Source organism: Passer montanus, unplaced genomic scaffold (genome assembly GCF_014805655.1).
Source record: "Passer montanus isolate IOZ18808 unplaced genomic scaffold, ASM1480565v1 scaffold76, whole genome shotgun sequence".
In the NCBI taxonomy this organism is placed as follows: Eukaryota; Metazoa; Chordata; class Aves; order Passeriformes; family Passeridae; genus Passer; species Passer montanus.
In genome coordinates this window covers 2,327,188-2,347,434 of record NW_024372813.1, presented here as the reverse complement: position 1 = coordinate 2,347,434, position 20,247 = coordinate 2,327,188, and the positions used below count along the sequence as shown (strand labels likewise).

At 50.8% G+C, this 20,247-nt stretch overlaps 1 protein-coding gene across 4 annotated transcripts in view; it reads left to right on the top strand.

The window, feature by feature from the left end:
* The window catches only part of ARHGEF9 (Cdc42 guanine nucleotide exchange factor 9), a 194,728-nt gene that overhangs the window by 14,720 nt on the left and 159,761 nt on the right, over window positions 1-20,247 (top strand). For all 4 annotated transcript variants that reach the window (XM_039731058.1, XM_039731056.1, XM_039731055.1 and 1 more), the window contains exons 2-3: window positions 8,665-11,366; window positions 17,163-17,310. In XM_039731058.1, the coding sequence (XP_039586992.1) occupies window positions 8,733-11,366; window positions 17,163-17,310 (2,782 nt within the window). In that variant the 5' untranslated portion in view covers window positions 8,665-8,732. The remainder of the gene's footprint in view (window positions 1-8,664; window positions 11,367-17,162; window positions 17,311-20,247) is intronic.

Below are 20,247 nucleotides of genomic sequence, written 5' to 3'. Positions count from 1 at the left end.
ACTCACCTCGGGTTTATTTTCTGTAGAGCAGAAGAATTTAGAATTGCGAAAAAGGGAAAATGTGTAGGGTGCTGCTGCTGTGGCTCAGTGGGCAGAGGGTGAATCTGGATCAGCAGTGGGGATCTGGAGGAACATTTAGCACAGGTGCAGTGCCAGAGGTGTGTGGGCTTTTTGAGAGGCTTGGTCTGAAATCCACCTTTAGCAAGAGCAGATCTCTTATGTTCATGATTTAATTCCAGTTGTACTCCAGGGATTTTATATTTCTGTGTTTTTATCTGGAGCTTCTGCTCAGCTTTGCAGAGGAGCTAGCTGCTGGCTCTCTCCTTCCCTGTGTGTGTAAAGCTGATCCTGGCTTGGTGTAAGGTTTTATTTAGTGCTCTGTGTGCTGCAGAGGTGCCCTGTTCAGCTGCCTGGCACCTCCCTGCAGTGCCAGCCCATCTCCAGTGTGGAGCTGTGGTGTTTGCAGTGAGCTGCTCCCTGCCTGGCAGCGCCAGCACCGGCCCAGCTTGTCTGACAGATGCAGTGGAGCAGCTCTCTCTCCCCCTCGGCCGCAGGCAAAATGAGTCTCCTGCTCTAATTTCATTGTGTTTAGCCATCTCACAAACTCTAAAGCTCCCTGAAATGGGAAGGAAGTAATGTTTAAATTATACATGAGTGAACTGATTTACTCAGCCTGAAGTTTTGAGTTCCGTCCTTATAAATACAGGGCTGGAGCTATCAGTCTGTGCATCCATCCGTCTGCCTGGTGAAGATTGAATTAGCAGGAGCACAAATGCAGATCCAGGCCTGTAAAAGCTTTGGCTTAAACCAGTGCAAACCATGTGGGGCAGATGCTGCTGCCACAGGGAACGTGTCGTGTTTTCCTGGGGTTATCTTGTCTGGTAGTCTGCCCTCAGTGATACAGGAGACTATTGCTGCAGGGTCCCTTCTGCCACTGGCAAGTGGTTGCCCCTGGAAATATTTAAAAAGTGTGTGGATGTGACACTTAAGGACATGGTTTAGTGGTCACCATGGTGGTGGTGCTGGGTTGATGGTTGGAATCAATCTTGGAGGTTTTATCAACTTTAATGATTCTATGATTCTAAAACTCAGTGTTTTGATAATGTCTGTCCACTCCTGACTGGGAAGGGATTCAGACTGCTCCTCTGTCTGTCTCCTGCTCCTAGTGGAGGGTTTAGCTTCCTGTGGAAGGGATTTTGCAGAGCATGTGAAACGCTGGTTCAATTCTCTGGTCGCTTCCTATGGCCACCAGCCCCACTCCTTGGGGAGCCCAGTGCCGGAAAGTCGTAACTGCGCTCGCTGATGGCCTGGAGATCCCTTTTGCAGATGTTTCACCCAGGTCTCTCCTTCCACCTCGACTGAAATAAATGAACAATCAAGCTGCAGTGCTGCCATGCCTGGCCGGGGCCCAGCAGCACACCGTCCTCCTTGACCCAGAAACAGAGAATGCTGGATTTTTGTAGGGGCTGCATTGGTTTGTGGGATGGGGATCTGCTGGCAGGGATCTGCAAGGTGGGCAGGGACTTGATCATCAGGCTGCATCCTCAGGGTGGGCTCTGTGACCAAACACAGCTCTGCCCTTGGTCCTTGGATATGGCACCCAGCAAGTCTGAAATATCTGTGGAGACAAACAGAAAGGGGGAGAAGTCATGATTCTCTCCCTATTTGTTTGACCTAAATACACTGAAGTAACTGTACCCCCATGAAAGAGATAATTTCCTGACGCTGGAGAGCTTAACATCTGTTTCCTCCCATTTTTTTTCAGTGGTAGAACATGGTAACGGAAGAACTGGCGGGGTTTTCTTTCCTCTTTTTCTTTTGTATAGCAAGAGGCGCTGCATGCTTGGGCTAAATACGCTCTCCGAGAGCAGACAGGTTTCTCTCAAGGGTTATATGATCATTTGTTCTCTATTTTCTCTCCTTCCTGCCTCCCCCCGCCCCTCCTGGAGAGGAGCGGATACAGCGAAGCCCAGGCAGGACTTCCTTAGCTCAGCCATGCCTTCTGGCAGGCTGCGCCGCGTGCCCTCTCCCTGTCACCCCCCTTCCCCGAGAAACAATGGCCAAAGGCTCCTTCTTGTTTGTTATTTTGGATCCTGCAGAGGAAGAGCCGAGTGGAAGATCGTGTCCCCGGGGGCCCTCGGTGCATTCCAGCTCTGGCAGCGCCCGGCGAGGCTGTCGGCGCCTGGGCCGGGCCAGGCCGGGCCTTTCGCTCCGGCCCTGTGGGGCTGGGAGGGACCCTGCGTTTGGGAGCAAATGTAGCACTGCTGAGAGGTGACAGGAGAGGGATGGAGAGCCTTGCTGGGGTGTCTGGGGTTGCTGCTCCACAGTGAGTGCAGATCCTGTCCTTGGAACATCCAGCACAGTGCGGTTTGTCACAGTGCCAGGAGGAGCTGGGCTTTTCTACTGCCTGCTTTGAACCCCTCAGCCTCTCCTTTGCACATGGGGGCAGTGAGCCTCAGACCCTCTCTGCCTCTGGCTCCAGGATGACCTTGGGTCTCTCCAGGTGCTCTGAGCCGGTGGCTCTGTGGAGGAGAGCACAGCGTCTGGCACGTGATCCTGTCTAGGCTGCCCCAAGGGCAACCTCACCACCAATTTCCTCTTTCTTCCCTTCAAAGGTTTATTGTTTCTCAGGGCCCCAGTCAAAATAAAATCTTTCAGGTCACTTGATAGAAGGGATTTACCATTTGCCTAGAACCTGGAATATGCATGCTCCAGAATCCCACAGCACCAGGGGATCCTGGAAGCACAGAACCTTTCTGGGTTGGAAGGAACCTTTGAAACCATCTCGTTCCACCCCCTGCCATGGGCAGGGACATCTTCCATTATCCCAGGCTGCTCCAAGCCCAGTCCAGCTTGGCCTTGGACACTGCCAGGGATTCAGGGGCGGCCACAGCTTCTCTGAGCAGCCTTTGCCAGTGCCCTTCTAGTGCTTCAGAGCACTAAATATATTTTTTAAAAAAGTTACTTCTGCTTGTTGCTCCAAACCTGCAGAGATCTGAAGAAGATTTCAGGGATTATGTGAATATCGCCTGGCAAACAGCCTGAACTGTGTGCTGTTAAATGAGCAGTTTCTTTCCATCATTCAGGCCTCTTGAGGAAACTCAGCCTGGATCATGCTAATCCTAATTTCCTAATTGATGCTTCTTTTCTAGTAGGTCTTGCCACCCTGCTGCCTTTGGACCTGGTGTCGTGGTTTAACCTGGTTAAACAGCCTGGTTTTGCTCTGCTTGTGGATAACTTGTGTAGGGCAGCTCAGCAGCAGGAGATTGCCCATGGAAAGTGTCACTCCCTGAGGGGTGGCTTGTGACAGCCCTGATTGCTTGGGCCTGATTCAGTGTCCTTCAAGTCTCTGAGAGCTGTCACCTTCAGTGGGTGTTCCCTGGGCCTGTACTGTTATTTCTGCTATCTGCTAAATCACAGACACTGAGAAGGAGCAAAATTGCTCTTACTCCCACCTGTATCACGCAGGAAGAGCCTGTTGCCAAGGGAATGTTGTGCAACCACGAGTGAGATACAGAGCACCTATTTCTTTCTTAGAGATTGGGATAGCGCAAAAAATATGGAAAGAATTTGGAGGGGGAACCATGGCTGTAGATACAGATGTTTGTGTAACACACCTGGTGCCCTTGGCTGGGGACTTTATTAATCTCAGTTTATTCACCCCCCTCAGTGACCTGGGAAAGGAAAGTGAATTTTCAGAATGAAGGCTGCTGCTTTTGTGATGAGAAGAGCAGGGCAAGGCAGGGACCCACACAGCCCCTGTGCACTGGAGCTGTTGGCAGTGTTTGCTTGATAGCTGGAGTTTTATAAAAACATTTCCCCCTCCAGGTGAGATTCTGTGTGTTTTGGAGAGCAAACACACGAGCCTTTGGTCTCCAAACCTGGCTGAGCCACCGTCCTTAGGCTCAGGTAATCTGAGGGCAGTGGAAAAGGCGGGAGGGAATTGTTTTCTGTGGTTAAAGCCCTGCTTTAAGTGATGGTAGTCCCAGCTCAGCTGCTGGGTGGTGACTTGCTACAACTTGACATCTGCAACTGGAGCTCAAGGAAGGGAAAAATAAACATGTGGTTGACAAGTGGTGTAGTTTTCTGACTAATAGCTGTTCCCACAGCATTTCTTCAAAACCTCTTTCCCCTGCACTCCAGAAAGGTGAGCTGTGGTTCATCAGACACTCTCAGGGCTGCTTTCCTCTGTACTCAAATTTTATTTTGTCATGATGGGCCTAAATTCCCCCAAGGCCGTGTGATTTGGTTGGAAAAGCCACCTTTGGCCTGCTTGGCTGGTGGGAAGCACAGGTTGCCCCAGGCAGCTGCTGCAGGTGTTTGCACAGCGGTGGGTGCTGCTTCAGCAGGCAGTACAGCAGAGCAGATTTTGGCTCCTGCTCAGGGAAGACTGAAGGAAGCTGGCTGAAATTTGCCTCGCGGGTGGGAGGTTTGCTCTGGGTGAGGCAGTGCCAGTCCTGGGGCTGGAGCTGGCTTGGGGCAGTGCTGGACTGTGGGCACTGAGGAGGCTCTGCTGGGACTTGGCTCCTGCCAAGGTCAGCCTGTGGTTTTGATGCCTGAAGTTTTAGCTTTCATGTTTTCCAGATTCTGTACTGCATTAGGATAGAACTCTGAACTTCATATAAAGTGTCAGCAAGTTCTCCTCACTGTTCAGTCAGACAAAACAATCCTTTTCCAGCCCCAGAACCAAGGACACCATTGCAGCTTCAGCCCCAAAAAGTATGAACAGCAGGGAATTGAGGAGAGCAAATTGGGAGGGTGAGACTGCATCACCTGGAGCTGGAATTGAACAATTAACCCCAACATGGAAATGGACCAAAACTTACAAAAGTGTGAAAAGTCATTACTTAGGGTCCATCTTGGGTGTAGCCCTGGCTGGGCTCTTGCACTGCCCAGGGTGTATCCTGTGAAGGCCTTTTAATAAATCCCTTTTAATAAATTTCTTTAACACCGTCCAGCCTCTGCTCTAGGAGCCTCTCAAGGCATCAGTTTCAGTGTGTGCAGTCCTTCAGGTGTGACTGGGGGGAATTCAAACATCAACAAGGTGATTTTGAAGATGAGGAGAGGTTCAGGTGAGGCTGTGGTGGGAGATGGAGAGGAGGAACCAAACACTGGTCACAGAATGGGTCTCTTCCCTGCTTAGAGTGCTCGGGTCTGGCTTCATGGTGGCAGCTCTGATTTACATCTGCTTTAAACCTGCTTAAAAAAAAATACAACCCCCACATATTTAATTTTAAAGCCACCGATGTGCCCTGTGATTCTGGATTCTGTTGCTTCTCTGGGGAGGGCTGTGCAGGATCTGTCCCTTCTTATGAGCTCTCTTGCCTGCCACATGAGGAACAGCCTGTCTCCTCTGTGCTAGCATCCCTCCAAAGACTTCACAGGCAAGCCTCTTCCCTTTGAATCTTCTTTCCTCATGCAGGATCCACCCAGCCAAAAACAATAAAACATAAAACTGGAAAGAGAAAACAAACAAAAAATGAGGACCATTTGTGATTTCTGTCTTTTGCTGCCAGTTGCCAGTTGGCTGCACAACTTGAAACGACTGAAGTGCTTTTTTTTTTTTTCCGCCCCCACCACTCCTTCCATCCCATTCCAGCGTGTTAGTCTTTAAGTTGCAGCAGGAATGTCTGGGAATAACTCACATCTCAAAGCAACAGCCTGAGAAGTGAGGAGCTGGTCTCCTCCTCAGGCACCAGATGGAGGAACTGTCCTGCTCAACCCTTGGTTTTTGGGAACAAAGGCTTCTGTGGTCTCTGCAGGGACCCATGGCAACACAGCTCCAGCATGAATTTCTGCTGCAGGCTTTAAATGGAGGCAGGTGCTGAGGCCCAGAAGTGCCTGGGGAAGGCAGTGCCTGTATTAAAACCTCCATGGTGGTGGGTACAGGAGGCTGGGTAAAGAGACAGCTAGAGCAGAGCAGGGCAGCGTGTGGAGCATCAGCTCTGAGCTGGGCTGGGTAACTGGGGTGTGACTGCGGGTGCCCTCTGAGCTCTGGGGCTGCACGGGGTGTGGGGCAGTGGTGGCTGGGCTGGGGAGCTGCGGGGTGTATCTGGCAGTGGGCATTTAGGGTGTGTAATTGTAGGGTGTGTTTGGCTGTATCCAGTGATGCTGTGCAGCTGAGGGGTGTATTTGGCAATGCACATTTAGGCTATGTCACTGTGGGGTGTATTTAGCAGTGTTCCATCAGGATGTGTAACTGTGGGGTATATTTGGCTGTATCCAGTGATGTTGTGTTGCTCTGGGATGTATTTGGCAGTGCACATTTAGGTTGTGTCATTGAGGGGTGTATTTGACTCCATACACTCAGGTTGTGTGATTGTGGGGTGTACTTGGTTGTATTCCATCAGGAAATGTAACTGTGGGGTGTGTTTGGCAGTGCCCATTTAGGCTGTGTCACTGTGGGGTGTGTTTGGCAGTGCCCATTTAGGCTGTGTCACTGTGGGGTGTGTTTGGCAGTGCCCATTTAGGCTGTGTCACTGTGGGGTGTGTTTGGCAGTGCCCATTTAGGCTGTGCCACCATGGGATGTGTTTGGCAGTGCCCATTTAGGCTGTGTCACCGTGGGGTGTGTTGGGCACAGGCAGTGCCACTAGGGTCTTCACCACAGCCCTGAGCAGAGCCAGCAGCACCTCACATGGTTAATAAACGGCAAAAATGGCCAGGAGGAGTGAAGAGGGGATGAAAAGCAGGTGAGAAGCAGCTCTGTGAGCTCTGAGGCTGGTGCAGATGGTGAGGATGAGGTGCTGGACAGGAGGGTGATCCCTGGCAGGAGCTGTGGCCTGTGCAGGCCCCACGCAGCACCAGGTTCTCCTGATGGGAGTGGGCCCTGTGATGGCTCCACAAGGCAGGAATGGGACCTCTGGAGGCTCTGCACAGGAGCAGGGGGATGTGCCCAGTAGGAATTGTAGCCTGTGGAGCTGATCCCTGGCAAAAATTGTAGCGAGTGGAGGCCCCATGGGAGCAGGTGCTGCTGACAGGAGCCGTGGCCTGTGAAGGCCCCACGGGAGCCTGGGATAAGCGTGAGAAGGAAGGACAACTGTTGTGTCCCAACCATACCTGTCCCAGTTCCCAATCCGCCTGCACCCCTTGGTGGGAGGTAGATCCCTCGGAAGATGGGGAAGTTGAGCCTTGGTGGGTGGGGGTAAGACACTGTGTCAGTCTAATCTTTGTTTCTCATGATCCAGATCACTTGGCGATTCATCAGACTGCCAGGGATTGGAAAGAGGTCACTGTATTTTTATAGCAGCCCATCAGCTTTTTCATCTTATTTCCCCCCTTGCCTCAGGTGGACAGCACAGTGAGTGGACGTCTGGCAGCCCACCACAGCAGCAAACACTCATTTCTGCTACCCTAAGCACAGCTGCTGCCAAAAATGCTTGGCACAAGCCCTGTGGAAGGGCTCATGGAAAGCCAGATGACTGTTGTCCATAAAATAGAGGGGTGCTGGTTGTTTCTCTTGGCTGTGCTCTGCTCCTGTGGTGCCTCTGCCATCCCGGGGGGTCTCACAGGTTGTCCCTTGTTAGAGGCAGACATGGTGGCAAGTAGAAACAGACTTGTTTGACTGAATGCAGGGGTCATGAGATGCCCAGGGCAGTAGCTGCTGCATTAGTAACCTTAGTTTTACCAGGAATAGCAAGTTTAAATGTTAAACTGTTCACAGTGCTAGTGTGGCTCTCCTGCTGCCTGGGGGAAAGTGGAGAGTTTCTCCATTGTCAAGCCCTTGTCTTGGGGACTCTCTATTTCTGTCTTCTTCCTCCAAAGAGTAGGATTGGAAATGGAGGGAATTTTACCCCGTTGTGTGCCTGACGTGTAGTTCTGCTTTCTAGACACCAAACCCAGGACCAGCAGATGCAGCCCCAGGAAGCTGTAATACTGAGACAGGGCAGATGTGTTCCAGGGGAAGGGAAGCTTTAGGAGCTGAGCAGGAGTTCAGCTGTATTCCCACAGCTGCTTCATAGTGGTTCCCATTGCTGCTCCAGATGGGGGAACTGGATTTTTAATCCTGTCCACTGGAACTCACTTGAGGGGAACACGTTTTTTGTAGTATTGAGTGGTGGCCAAGCAGCTTTCATTGAGCAGACTAGTGCCAGGAGGGATTCCCAGGCTGGTGCCATCATGACAGTATGAAAAACCTGGCTTGGATATTCCATGAGTTTTCTGACGTTGTGGTATTTTAGAGTCGCTTTGCTTCCAGGAGAAAGCGCATCCTGACTTTTCTTTGAATGGCTGCCTGGAGAGACTGGGCTGTTGGGAGCATGGTGCCAGTTCCTGGCAGATGGGGATGGTGGAGGTGATAGTGACATGTGCAGGGGCACTGACTGGAATTTCCTCTCTCCTCTCTGCCATGAATCTCCTCTCTGCATTTCGAGTCTCCTCAGCTTGCAAAATGAAGATGTGATTCACGGGATTCTGAGCATACTTTGTGGTAACTTTATTAGTGCAGGAAGTTTATTTGTGGTCACTGAATGTTCAGTCATTGAAAGCAGAATTAAGTAGCTTTAAAATTTATATGGTTTGGAAGCAAAATTTCAGCCTCCCTGGAATCAATGGGGAAAACCACCAGCACCACCACTGGGATAAGGTTTGACTTGTGATGCTTTAAGAAATGTGTCTTCTAAAAGTTTTCTGCTCTAATTGCATTCCTTTGTTCTTTTCCCTCAAAGTCTTGTGAAGAAAGCAATCTGAGGACCATGCATCCATGACTCCTGGAACCAGCCTGTGAGCCAGGGCGATGGAAGTTCTAGAGGGCCTCCAGCGTACTGCTTCCGTGAGCATTCCCAATGGATGTGCCAACAGGATTTTCCAAGGAAACATGGAGGGAGGGAGCACTGATGCCTTGGAGGCCTGTGGTGCCGAGCACTGCACCTCTGGCGACGCAATCCCCAGTGAGCAGGAGGAAACACACAGGTATAAGAAGACAACCAAGGGCAGCCGGATCTGGAATTTCGTCAGACGAAGGAAAGGACTCTCTACGAATAAAGACAGGCCCCAGTCCATGATTCTGCTGGGAGTTGCCTCTGAGGCATCAGAATTAAAAAAGCCATCCTTCATGGACAGGGTACGCTCATCAAAAAAGGGAAGATCCTCCAGGACACCCAAGAACGTGGATGTGAGAGCATCCAGAGTGCAGGATGTGTGTGACCCCGAGGAGGACCTGCACGGCAGTGGGCAGAGAGCTGTGTACAGGGTTAGGAAGCTGGGCGATGGCCGGAGGCCCTCCCGCCACTCGTACGCGGGGTACATCGAGGATTTGGACTCTTCTTTTGAGGACATAGAGCTGAACATCAGCATTCCTGAACTCGATGCCACTGAAAGTAAATGTCTCAGGGATGTCAGTGGCAGATTACACGGCGAGGATAATGATGGTAACTGCCACAGAACACCGGCCAGGAAGAGCGAGTCTTTGAATTTTGAACACGTTAAGAGTCCTGCAATTACAGAAGGGGACAATCAAAAGAGGTGTGCTGTGCTCCCACAGGAGAGCAGGAGAGGAAGGAGCTCTGATGTCTGGAGCTATCTGAAAGGAATTTCATTAGCTAGCAAAGATAATTCAAAGCTCCCAGATCAAAGGGCTGAAACCAATTTCCAGAACTTAGAAAATACAACTGATCATTCTGCTTCTTACTTTGACTTTGATACGAGATGTGAGGAAAATCTCAGCCAGCGAAAAAAATCAAACGGTGCTGCCAAAGCCACTCACTTTGGGGGTGTTGTGAGGTTCTTAACCAGCGTGGCCGAGGCAGCGAGGCGGCTGCGAGGTTCTTCGAGGGCGTTTTCCCCCGATGAGAAGAGGCCTCAGCGCAGTTTCCGGGGCCGCAGGCAGGATGTGGCCTCCCCCAAAGAGGGCTTGGTTATTGAGAATGAGAACGCGAAGGCCTTCTGCACGGTGGGAGCCTGTCTGCAGTCCCCAGATTCAGGCACGTGGGAGAACCTGAGCTTTGAGAGTTTGGCAGGGAAGGAGCCTGTGCAGCCCTGCAAAACTGCAGATGGGCTGAAAGGCGTTGGTTCCTCTGGCCTGGACAGTGGCCACGACAGGCTTAATGAAACCTCACCTTCTCCCTTTGGGCCAGAACCATCCATGTCCCACCTGTTGGAGCTTGCAGATGGCTCCTTCACTGAGATGAACAGCAAAGACCTCTCTGAGGATCTGGTTGAACTTCCACAGACGACTCTGGCTGAACCAATTGAGGACTTGGGCATTACTCCAGAGAAGACCCAGGTCATGGTCGGGGACTTGCCACCTTCTCATGATCTTCCCATGAATAGTCTGGATACTGTGGACCTGAGCTGTTCTCCAGCTGCCAGTGGGGACTTTGCTGCAGAAACTGAAGTGCAGACTCACCTTCCACAGGCATCACCGACTAAATTTGATTCTGGGGATGTGGCTTGTGCCCCAGTGATTGCTAAAGACACGGATCCATCTCCAGCAGTTGCTCAGGAGCTTTCAGAGATAGAACTGGATAATCAGGACTTGAGCAATCCTGAGCTGCCTTTGCCAAACTTGTCTGGAAGTGAGCTGGAGTTTCAAGACACTGGCAGTGCCCTGGAGAGGGTCGTGGGCAGGGACCTGGCACCTTCTCCTGATCTTCCTGTCAGTAATCTGGATGCTGCAGGCCTGGGCCGCTCTCCAGCTGCTCATGGTGCCTTTCCTGCAGTGACTGAGGCTCAGGCCCACCTTCCACAGGCATCACTGACTAAACTTGTTACTGAGGACATGGCTTGTGCCCCAGTGGTTGCTAAAGACATGGATCCATCTCCAGCTGCAGCTCAGGAAATTTCAAGGACAGAACTGGATAATCAGGACTTGAGAAACCCTGAGCTGCCTTTGCAGGACTTGTTGGGAGGTGAGCTGGGGATTCAGGACTCGGGCAGTACTCCAGAGACATCACAGGTTGTGGGCAGCGATGTGCCACCTTCTCCTGATCTTCCTGTGAATAAGCTGGATACTGTGGATTTGGACCATTCCCCAGCTGCCAGTGGTGACTTCTCTGCAGCACCTGAGGCTCTGATCCACCTTCCCCAGGCAGCTGTGACTGAGGAGATCCAAGACACTGTCACGGGCAGGGACCTGACACCTTCTCACGACATTCCTGAGAATATTCTGGATGCTGCGGACATGGGCTGTTCCGCAGTTGCCGACGTGGACTTTTCTGTAGTGACTTTTTTAAAGTGTTCCACAGTGAAAAGGCAGGGTTTGGAACAGCCTGGTGGCCGCATTAAAAAGCGGGGAACCGCTTCATTTGTGGAACAGAACTCTGTGGAGGTCATGGACCGAGTGGATGAGTTTGACTGCAGCACGGAGTGCAGGCCCTTCCAGGTGCATGTCTCGAGGATTGTCTCTTCTGGACGCCTCAAAAATGGAAAGGTAAGAGCAGCTTTGTAAGGTTTGCAAAATGACCATGCTGTTGTACATCTCAAAAAGCTGGTTTGCACTGGAAAGCATTTTTTTACATCCCTAATTGGGATTTGCAGCTACAGAAGGTTGTTCTGTGGATAGTGGACACAGCTCTTAGATCAGTCTGAGTCTGACCTCTTAAACCTCCAGCTCCTAAGACTCTTCATGTGCATCCGTGTCTCTTGAAGAGGGTGTAGCAGTTTATGTATTCCTAGACACTAGCTTTAGTTTTTTTCTTCTATTCATTTAGGTTGATTTGAAGTAGAAGCTCCTAAGAAGAGGGATTTTAGCAAACTGAGAGTTTTTAAGCGTGCTGTGGGCAGACAGAACTCAGCAGTTGCTCTTCGACCTCTGTGTTTTCTTACCTTAAAGAGTTGTGGGAGTGATGGGGTGGGTGATGAATGAGAGGTGGGCAATTCTAGCGGCTCCAGTCATGGCAGGATGTTCCTGTCTGGTACAAGCAAGTCTTTAAAAGCTCTTAAAATCCTCAAAACATGTAAGTATTTTCAACTAGGTTCTGGGTGTTAAAAGTCTGTCTTGTCCAGCTTATTGCTACGAAACCTCAGAAGTCCTGTGGAGCCAGTGTGAAGCCCAGCTTTAGGGTTCTTTTGGATACCTGCTGGTTAGCTGAGACTGAAATGAGGACTTTTTCTTTTTTCAAGGTGCCAGGTAGAAAAATAAGGTTGATTTGTGAAGAAACTTTCTCTTTTCCTATTGGGTTTTGAGAGACAAGAGATATTCCAGAGGTGGTGACACTGTTGGCTGTTGGAAAAGGAGTTGCAGTAACTTCTGAGCCAAGAGGGGAAGTGTTTGAAAATTGGCAGCAGATTAGAAATGCTGGGGGAAAAAATCTGAACTTCTGACTCGCAGCTAAAACAGGCAGCAGTATTGTTAGTTATTCCTGGTTTTGTTTTACTGCTGTTTCTGTGTGATACAAAGAGTTACTGAAGCTCTCTGTGTAATCCCAGGCACTCCAGAGAAGTGAGTAGTGGTTGGTCACTTCTTGGGGTTTCTGGAAGAAACATTTTTAGGAGGAGTTTGAGAGGGCTGTGGTTTGATATCCCTTCCCAGGGACCAAGCTGAAAGTATTCTGGACAGGAGCAAGATGAGAGTGGCACGAAAGGATGGAGTGGAGCAGAGGGGAATACCAGCACTCTTCTCCTGGAGCAGCCACAATGCTGCTGGGAGGGCAGGGCCTGCCTGGCTGGCCCCAGCGCTCTCAGGGCACAACCCCAGCGCTCTCCCAGCTCAGCTGTGTGAACAGGAGATGCCCTAAGTCCCAGCTCAGCTGTTGCAGCTTACTAACCAAGAAATTTAAATATGGTACTTGAGATAACTGGACAGGAAGCCTCCCCCGAGTTCCCGTGGAGGGTGGCGATAGCACACGGCCTCGTGGCTTCCTCTGCCAGGGAGGGCTGGCTGCCTCCTGGGCAAGGGGGAGGGAAAGCACACAGCCCAGCTGGGTTCTGGACACCTCCTGCACGCCAGGAACTCCTGCTGCAGGTTTGGCAGTGCGCAGATCCCGGGTGGTGGCACCAAACCCAGAGCAATGGGAGGCTGAAGGAGGGATCTCCTGGGCAGGAACAGCCCTGGAGAGTCTGCCAGCAGCTCCAGTAACAAATGACCTGAGATACCCCAGGGATTTGCTCGCCTGTCTCCCATCAGGGAGCGGCACTCGGAAACACTTTACCAAAAATAAACATGGAAGAGGAGTAACTTCAGCCTGAGCGTGACAGCAGCAGCAAACTCCAGCCTCTTATTGTTTTAGGGCTCAGTCCATCTCTTTGCTGGCACCTGTTTCTCAGGACAGACACTGGCCCTGCTGCCTCCACTCCAGGCTGCTCTGATTAACTGCAGGATTTATATTTCAAGGGAAGTGCTCAACCACAGGCAGGAGAAGGTGCTGCCAGGACGGGGTGGCTTGGCCAGGCCAGCTGCTCTGAGCAAGTTCCCAGCAGTTTTACAGTGTGTGAGCAGAGTAGGGCAGAAAGCATTTCCCAAACAACTTAAACATTATCCCAAGAAAAGCATAAAAGTGCCTGTTCCCACAGAGGCTCTTGTGGGGAGATGGTGTGAGAAACAGGCTGGTGTAGCACAAGGGATGCTGGAGTGGGATTTAGGGGATGATCTGTACATTGGTTCTGTCAGTAAGTAAATCTGTTTAGTTGTATCTGCAATTAATACACCTGGTTTTTGCTTTCCTGGTGTTGTCTTTTAAAATTCTAATGTCTTTGGGCAGGAGCTGAGTGATGATATGGTCAAGTAGTTTGGTAGGATTTGATCCTGGTGCTTTAAAGGAAATAGCATTGCAGCAGCATTTAATAAAAGCAGATGCAGAAAAGTAGAAAAGCACATCCCTGATAGTTGCTTTCAGATCCCATCCCAAATTCTCATGTGTTCTGAGAACTTGTGAAACAGTGGAGATAAAATGTGTTGAAGAATTGGAAGAACAGTAAAGGTCAAAACAAATTGTCCATGGGAAATGCATTACTCCATTCACACTGCTGCAGCTCTGGAGTCACAGTGCCATCCTTACTCTGAGACATGGAGTAAAAGATGGCATGGAGGTTTCACTAGTTCTTGGACAGAGTTTCCATTTTCCATGACTCTGCTGAAGTGAATTATCCTCCTCCAACCTCTAAAAACACCACAGCATCCCAGCAGGGAAACTGCTGCTGCAGGAAGTCAGGCATAGCCCCAGGAGTTGTCTTTGAGCATTTCCAGTAGCTTGAGATGATGTTTGGATGGAAAGCAGCTTTGATACCATGTATTTTGCAATTCCAGCCTTCCATCAGGGTTCCAGACTGGCTGGTGTGTCCATGGACAGGGTTTGTGGGTGATTTGATACCTCCTTTGCAGTGACATGAGGCAAGAATGCAAAATAGGCATCTGAATTCATATTTCAGGTATCAGTTTGGAGTTTTTAGGACATAGAAACAAGTGTCAGGTTTATTTCTGGCAGAGAGGTCTGCCATAGAGTGAGGTCCCTGCTTGTCCCAGGGCCGTGACCAGGAGCATCTCGGAGCCTCCGGGCTCGTGTCACCCTCGCAGTGGCAGAGCTGAGGCTTTCACCGCAGTCTTTCTGTGCCCTCTGCTGGCTTGCTTGGGAAATAAGAGGTTATTTGGATGGACCAGAAAGTCGAATCTTTTCCTTGGGATTCAGAATTTTATCTCCAAGGGGTTTGCAGGCTGCAGCTTGCTTCTGGCTGTTCTGCACCAGCCCCCAGTTGGGTTTGTGAGGCCGTTTCTGGGGGAAGTGGGATTGCCAGAAGTGTGAAAATGAGATTTCTACAGGCTTGTCAGCCTTGGCAAAAGCTGTGTGTCCCATAGGATGAGGTGCCGTGCTGATGGGGTGCTGGGTTTGGTTTCAGAGCTCTGTAAGGGGCCGTGTGCTCAAACTCCTGCGTCACTGCAGATGTTTCCCCAGAACAGTGTTGAGGGTATTCCTCTGAGTCCTGGCCTCGGATCCAAACTGTCCCCGTGGCACAAAGGCTGTTCCTGGTGCAGTGTGCTGCTGCTCCAAGTGGCCCACACGGATATGGGTGCTGTCAGGGCCGTAGGAGGTTGTGGGGGTTCCCATGCCATAGCTGCTCCGTGTGGGAACGCGGGAGCCTCTCGCTGCGGTGGGTCCGACTGGAAGCGCAGCGTTGCTGATTCGCCTGAGTGTGCGCACGCCAGGGGATGGGTTTGCAGATCTGCTGCCTGATAGCTGGGGCAGAGCTCAGATCCTCCCACAGCTTTGGGTTTGGCTGTAGTGCAGCTCCAAGTGCCTTTTCACAAGAGGAAGATCCAGCAAAGTTCCCTTTTCTGTCTGTGTTTGAGGAGAAATTGCAGGTGATGCCCATAGTGACTTTTAGCTTGAGATTGGTTTATTGTGGGAGCAGCTGCAGAGATAGGATTGCTGAGGGGATTTTTCCCTTTCCTCCCACTGCTGAATGGCACTGACCAGGAAGCAGTATCTGGGAGAGTTGATCTTCAGAACTTTCTTCATCTCCTGGTTATTCAGCTCCTGGGTTGTGTCTTAGCCTGCTGTAACAAAAGACTTAATAGTCCTTCCAGATTAAGAAATAGTACTTCACTTTCTATATCCTGCTGTTGCCAAAAGAGTGCTGTATTCCTGTCTGCAGTGAGGTGCAATTTACTTGCAGAATGAAGATTTTGGGTATTTATGGCTTTTAATATGGTTGTGTCTGACAATCATTTTATTTTTAGAGGAGACAAAACCTCTAAAGCCTATCTGCAAGCTGTGCAGATTCTTGTATTCATAATAACCAGGAGGTGCTAGCAAAATCTTGAATTAAAGCCTATATTTAGTGCTATCTATAGTGGGGTAGGGTTTTTTGGGAAGCGTATTTTTAACATTGTCAGGGAAAGGCAGGTTGAGTTTGCAAAGCTGATAGGCTTTGCATGTATATAGAACCAGCATGGAACACATGGATAATTCAGTTTTCCACATGCTTTCTTTAAACACATGGTGTGCCTTTCCTTTATCCCATTCCTGGCCTCAAAAATTAAACCAGGGCATCAGAGTAGGGATGGGAAGGAGCACCTCTAGGCAGTATGCTAAAGGGACTCTGTGTTGAAAATTCCCTGGATGGAAGGTTTTCTTTGCCTTTTACCTCCTCCCAGCTGCTTTCCAGCCAAGAGAAGTGTACTGCCTCACTGGCTGTGATGCTGGTGCTGGGGGATGGAGCCTTAATTCATCCACAGCTTTCTTCTGGGGTAATTACAGCCTGTCTGCTTTGTTCTTCATCTGTAAATGAAAATAACAGCACATAAGTGAAAATGAGCTGCTGGAGTCTTGAGGATGGATCCACCAAACCATCCCAGGCACTCAGTTATTAGCAGGCTCCTGGAAGTGTGACAAATACACATCTGTGATTGAGCCTGGAAACCTCTTAGAGAGGAACACCTCCTGTTTGCTGCCCTTGACCGTTGTCAAATGATTTTTCTTCTGATTTCTTGACTCTAAGATTATACACAAGACTTCCATGGTGTCACATGTCACAGAGAATAAAATGAAAAATAGGAGTTTGAATTGTGATGTTTTTAAAAAGAACATTCCATTCTGCAAAATGTCATGGTACAGTTGTCATTTTCAGGAACTTTTCATCCTGGAATAGAATAATAAAAGTTGGAGTGGGGAAAACACCAACATTTTCCTCCACTTAGCTGTAAATGCCAATTCTTTGGATTAGTGTTAGCAAACATTAAGGTATAACTGAGGTATTTAACCATTTTTTGGGTGCCTCAATCAATTGCAGCTGTTCTAGTCAAGTAAATATTTTGTAGGCTATAGATGCAAGGACATGTCTGGTTAGCTGTTGCTATCAGTGAGCTGCCAACCTGTTTGGCTGCTCTTTGCTGTTCCTTGGAAGCCGCCAGCCCTTGCTGGTACAGGGTCCTCAGCACCAGCTAATCCTTTTCTGTGTATGCTCCTGCTGGGGCTTGGGAATGGGAGGGCAGCCTTGCTCCCAAAATGCAGAGCAGCGAGGGGGTCTCCATCAGGATCACTCCCAGAAGTTCCTGGGACACTCAGTGCCACTGGAAGCGTTGGGCCCAAAGCTGTACAAGGTCTGAGCCCCTTGCAATGGGGGCTACACACCAGGGCCAGCAGGTCCTGACCTTGCAGTCAGAAATGCACCGAGTGCAGACTGCAGCGGGCTGTGCCGTGGTCATTCTGTGTATTATTGTATGTCCTGCGCTTGCTTTGCCTGAGATTTGAGTGCTGTTAGTGAAATCGTTCTGTGGCCCTTCTCTTGGCAGCCGACGTCTCACCGCGCGCAGCCGTGCCCCCAGGCAGAGCCCTTCAAGGCGCTGGTGGAGCGCTGCCGCTCGGAGCCGCTCTCGCAGAGCACCCCCATGGGGCTGGACCAGCTGGGAGGGCGCATGCAGCACCTGCTCCGCAGACGTGGTGAGTGCTTCTTCTCTGCCACCTTGGCTTCTTGGTGTCACCCATGCTCCAGAGCTGTGGTGAGTGCTTCTTCTCTGCCACCTTGGCTTTTTGGGGTCACCCATGCTGCAGAGCCATGGTGAGAGCCTCTTCTCTGCCAGCTTGGCTTTTTGGTGTCACCCATGCTGCAGAGCCATGGTGAGAGCCTCTTCTCTGCCAGCTTTGCTTTTTGGTGTCACCCATGCTGCACAGCCATGGTGAGAGCCTCTTCTCTGCCAGCTTGGCTTTTTGGGGTCACCCATGCTCCAGAGCTGTGGTGAGTGCTTCTTCTCTGCCACCTTGGCTTTTTGGGGTCACCCATGCTCCAGAGCTATGGTGAGTGCCTATTCTCTGCCACCTTGGCTTTTTGGGGTCACCCATGCTCCAGAGCCGTGGTGAGTGCCTCTTCTCTGTCACCTTGGCTTTTTGGGGTCACCCATGCTGCAGAGCCATGGTGAGAGCCTCTTCTCTGCCAGCTTGGCTTTTTGGGGTCACCCATGCTGCAGAGCCATGGTGAGAGCCTATTCTCTGTCACCTTGGCTTTTCGGTGTCACCGATGCTGCAGAGCCGTGGTGAGTGCCTCTTCTCTGCCAGCTTTGCTTCTTGGTGTCACCCATGCTCCACAGCCATGGTGAGAGCCTCTTCTCTGCCACCTTGGCTTTTTGGTGTCACCCATGCTGCAGAGCCATGGTGAGAGCCTCTTCTCTGCCAGCTTTGCTTTCTGAGTGTCACCCATGCTGCAGAGGCAGCCAAGGGCAGCAGGGGTGGAAGAGTCAGGAATGTGGTTTGCATCTGTGCTGGTTACATCCCTGATGCCAGGTGAGGGAGCTCTGAGAGCCGCATGCTGAGGAGTTCCTTGCTGGCTAACAGGATCTTCTTGTGGACGGTGTGTTTGTGAAATAAGGCTGTTTTCTCTCTCTGATGTCTCTGAACACATTCCTGTAATCTGATTATAAGAGGATGAACAGGGGTAGGCACATGAGGTGTAAAAGCTGTTCAGTAACTGCTGTGTGAGTTTATGTTTGGTGGTTTTCTCCTGAATTTCTGTCCTCTAAGAATCCTCCGTGGTGAGTATTCACTGAGTACTCACTGTTTGGAGGTGGTGAGTGATGATGAATACTGAGATCACAGCTCAAGTCTGATGTTTGTTTGGAAACACAAGAAGTGAACGGTGTTTTCCTCTTGTGCTTGGGTACTTTTAATGATGAAGGAGGGAGTCTCATGAGCCAAAGACTGGGATGACCTCTCTGCATTTGTCCTGCTCACAGTGACACCAGAGAGAGCACTGTGGAATGCATTTGCTGGCAGGGTCTCGTGCTGGCAGGTAAATTGGCTGATGGCTGAATAGATGACATCATTTTATGAACCTCCTAATTAAAAAGATTGATAATGAGAGAAGGGAAATGATTTCCTGAAGGGCCACTGCTGGCACGAAGGGTCCTGTGATTTAGTGATGGGCGAGCACGGAAGCGCTGCCAGGTTGTGCTGGCATCGCTTGGGAGCACTCCGGGGATCCGGGCGGCTGATGGATGGTGGCAGCACATCAGGGTTCAGAAGAGCTGGGCAGGATAAGGCCAATTAGCTGCCTGTGCTGTTAATTGATGGCTCTGCTGCTGGGGTGCAATGGTTCCCAGCACAGGGGGTCACACAGCCCCTCACAGTGAGCATTCCCTGTTTGCATGCTGCTCCATCCATCGCCTCCTCCTGCTGGAACCAGCCCCGTGCTGCAGCCTGGCTCTCCAAGAGTCTCCAAAGTGAAACGTGGGCTGCTAAAAATAGCAGCAGGCTGCCTGCATCAGCATTGAGGAAATAGGTCTCAGTGCAATCTCTCTCCCAACAACGCTGGAGGAAAACCAGGATGGCTGCCCAGCCAGCCTGCAGCTGCATCCCAGCCCTGCAGCTGCATCCCAGCCCTGCAGCTGCATCCCAGCCCTGCAGCTGCATCCCAGCCCTGCTGCTGCATCCCAGCCCTGCAGCTGCATCCCAGCCCTGCTGCGCTCCAGCCTGGGCAGGGCAGAGCCCCCACCTGTTTGGTTTGGGGGTCTCCTCTCTCCCAAAGCATGGAACCATTTAGTCTGGTCTCAAACCCCTCAGGACTGACACAGCCTGAAACCTCTGCCTGGTGGGAGGTGCGTCAGGAGATAGAAATTGAGCGTTTTGCATCTTTCAGGGAAGAATTCCAGAATGTGGCTTTTTTCTGTAGATCTTTGCTCCGTGACTGGGATGAGGAGCTCCAGGTGGTGGGAGCAGCTGTGGGGATGCATGTACCACATATGTGCACTGCCTGGATCACATGTACCTGTGCTAGCAGCTGCTCTGGGGGCACCAGTGGTGCTCAGCTCTGTTTCCTTCCCTCCAGCCCAGGGGATGTGAAGAGCCTGATGGAAGAAGGGATTAAAATTTAAGCTTGCTAAATGTGGGAGGGAAAACTCTGGTCTCATACATAATGGCAGCTTCACCCCAAAAAGAGACAGATAGGATGTGGAGCTGAACATTTCGGTTGACTGGAAAAGTAGAGCTCATTTGCCTCTTTTTCACAAGCTGCTGTGTGCCTGGGTAGTGCCATCTGCAAGGCCAGCCTGGGGTCTGCTGTGAGTGGTATCACTCAAAGCTAGACCAAAACTGCATCTCTGAGGGCTTGGTCTGAAATGCTGGGGGTGAGAACCAGCCCAGTTTCCTTAAAAAAACAGCTTTTATGGCCTTACCCATTTCTGGTTTGCGTGTAAATTGGAGGAGCTGTTTCATTTCCAAGGCCTGGAAAGGTCCAAGATCCACTCACCTATGGACCATGGAGAGTGTGCAGCTGGGATTGCTGCAGGTGCTGCTGCTGGAGCAGTTGGGACCCAGGGAGCTGCTGCCCTGGGCACAGTGCTGCGGGCTGGTGAGGGTCTCCTGCTCCTGGAGCTCCTGGCAGAGCAT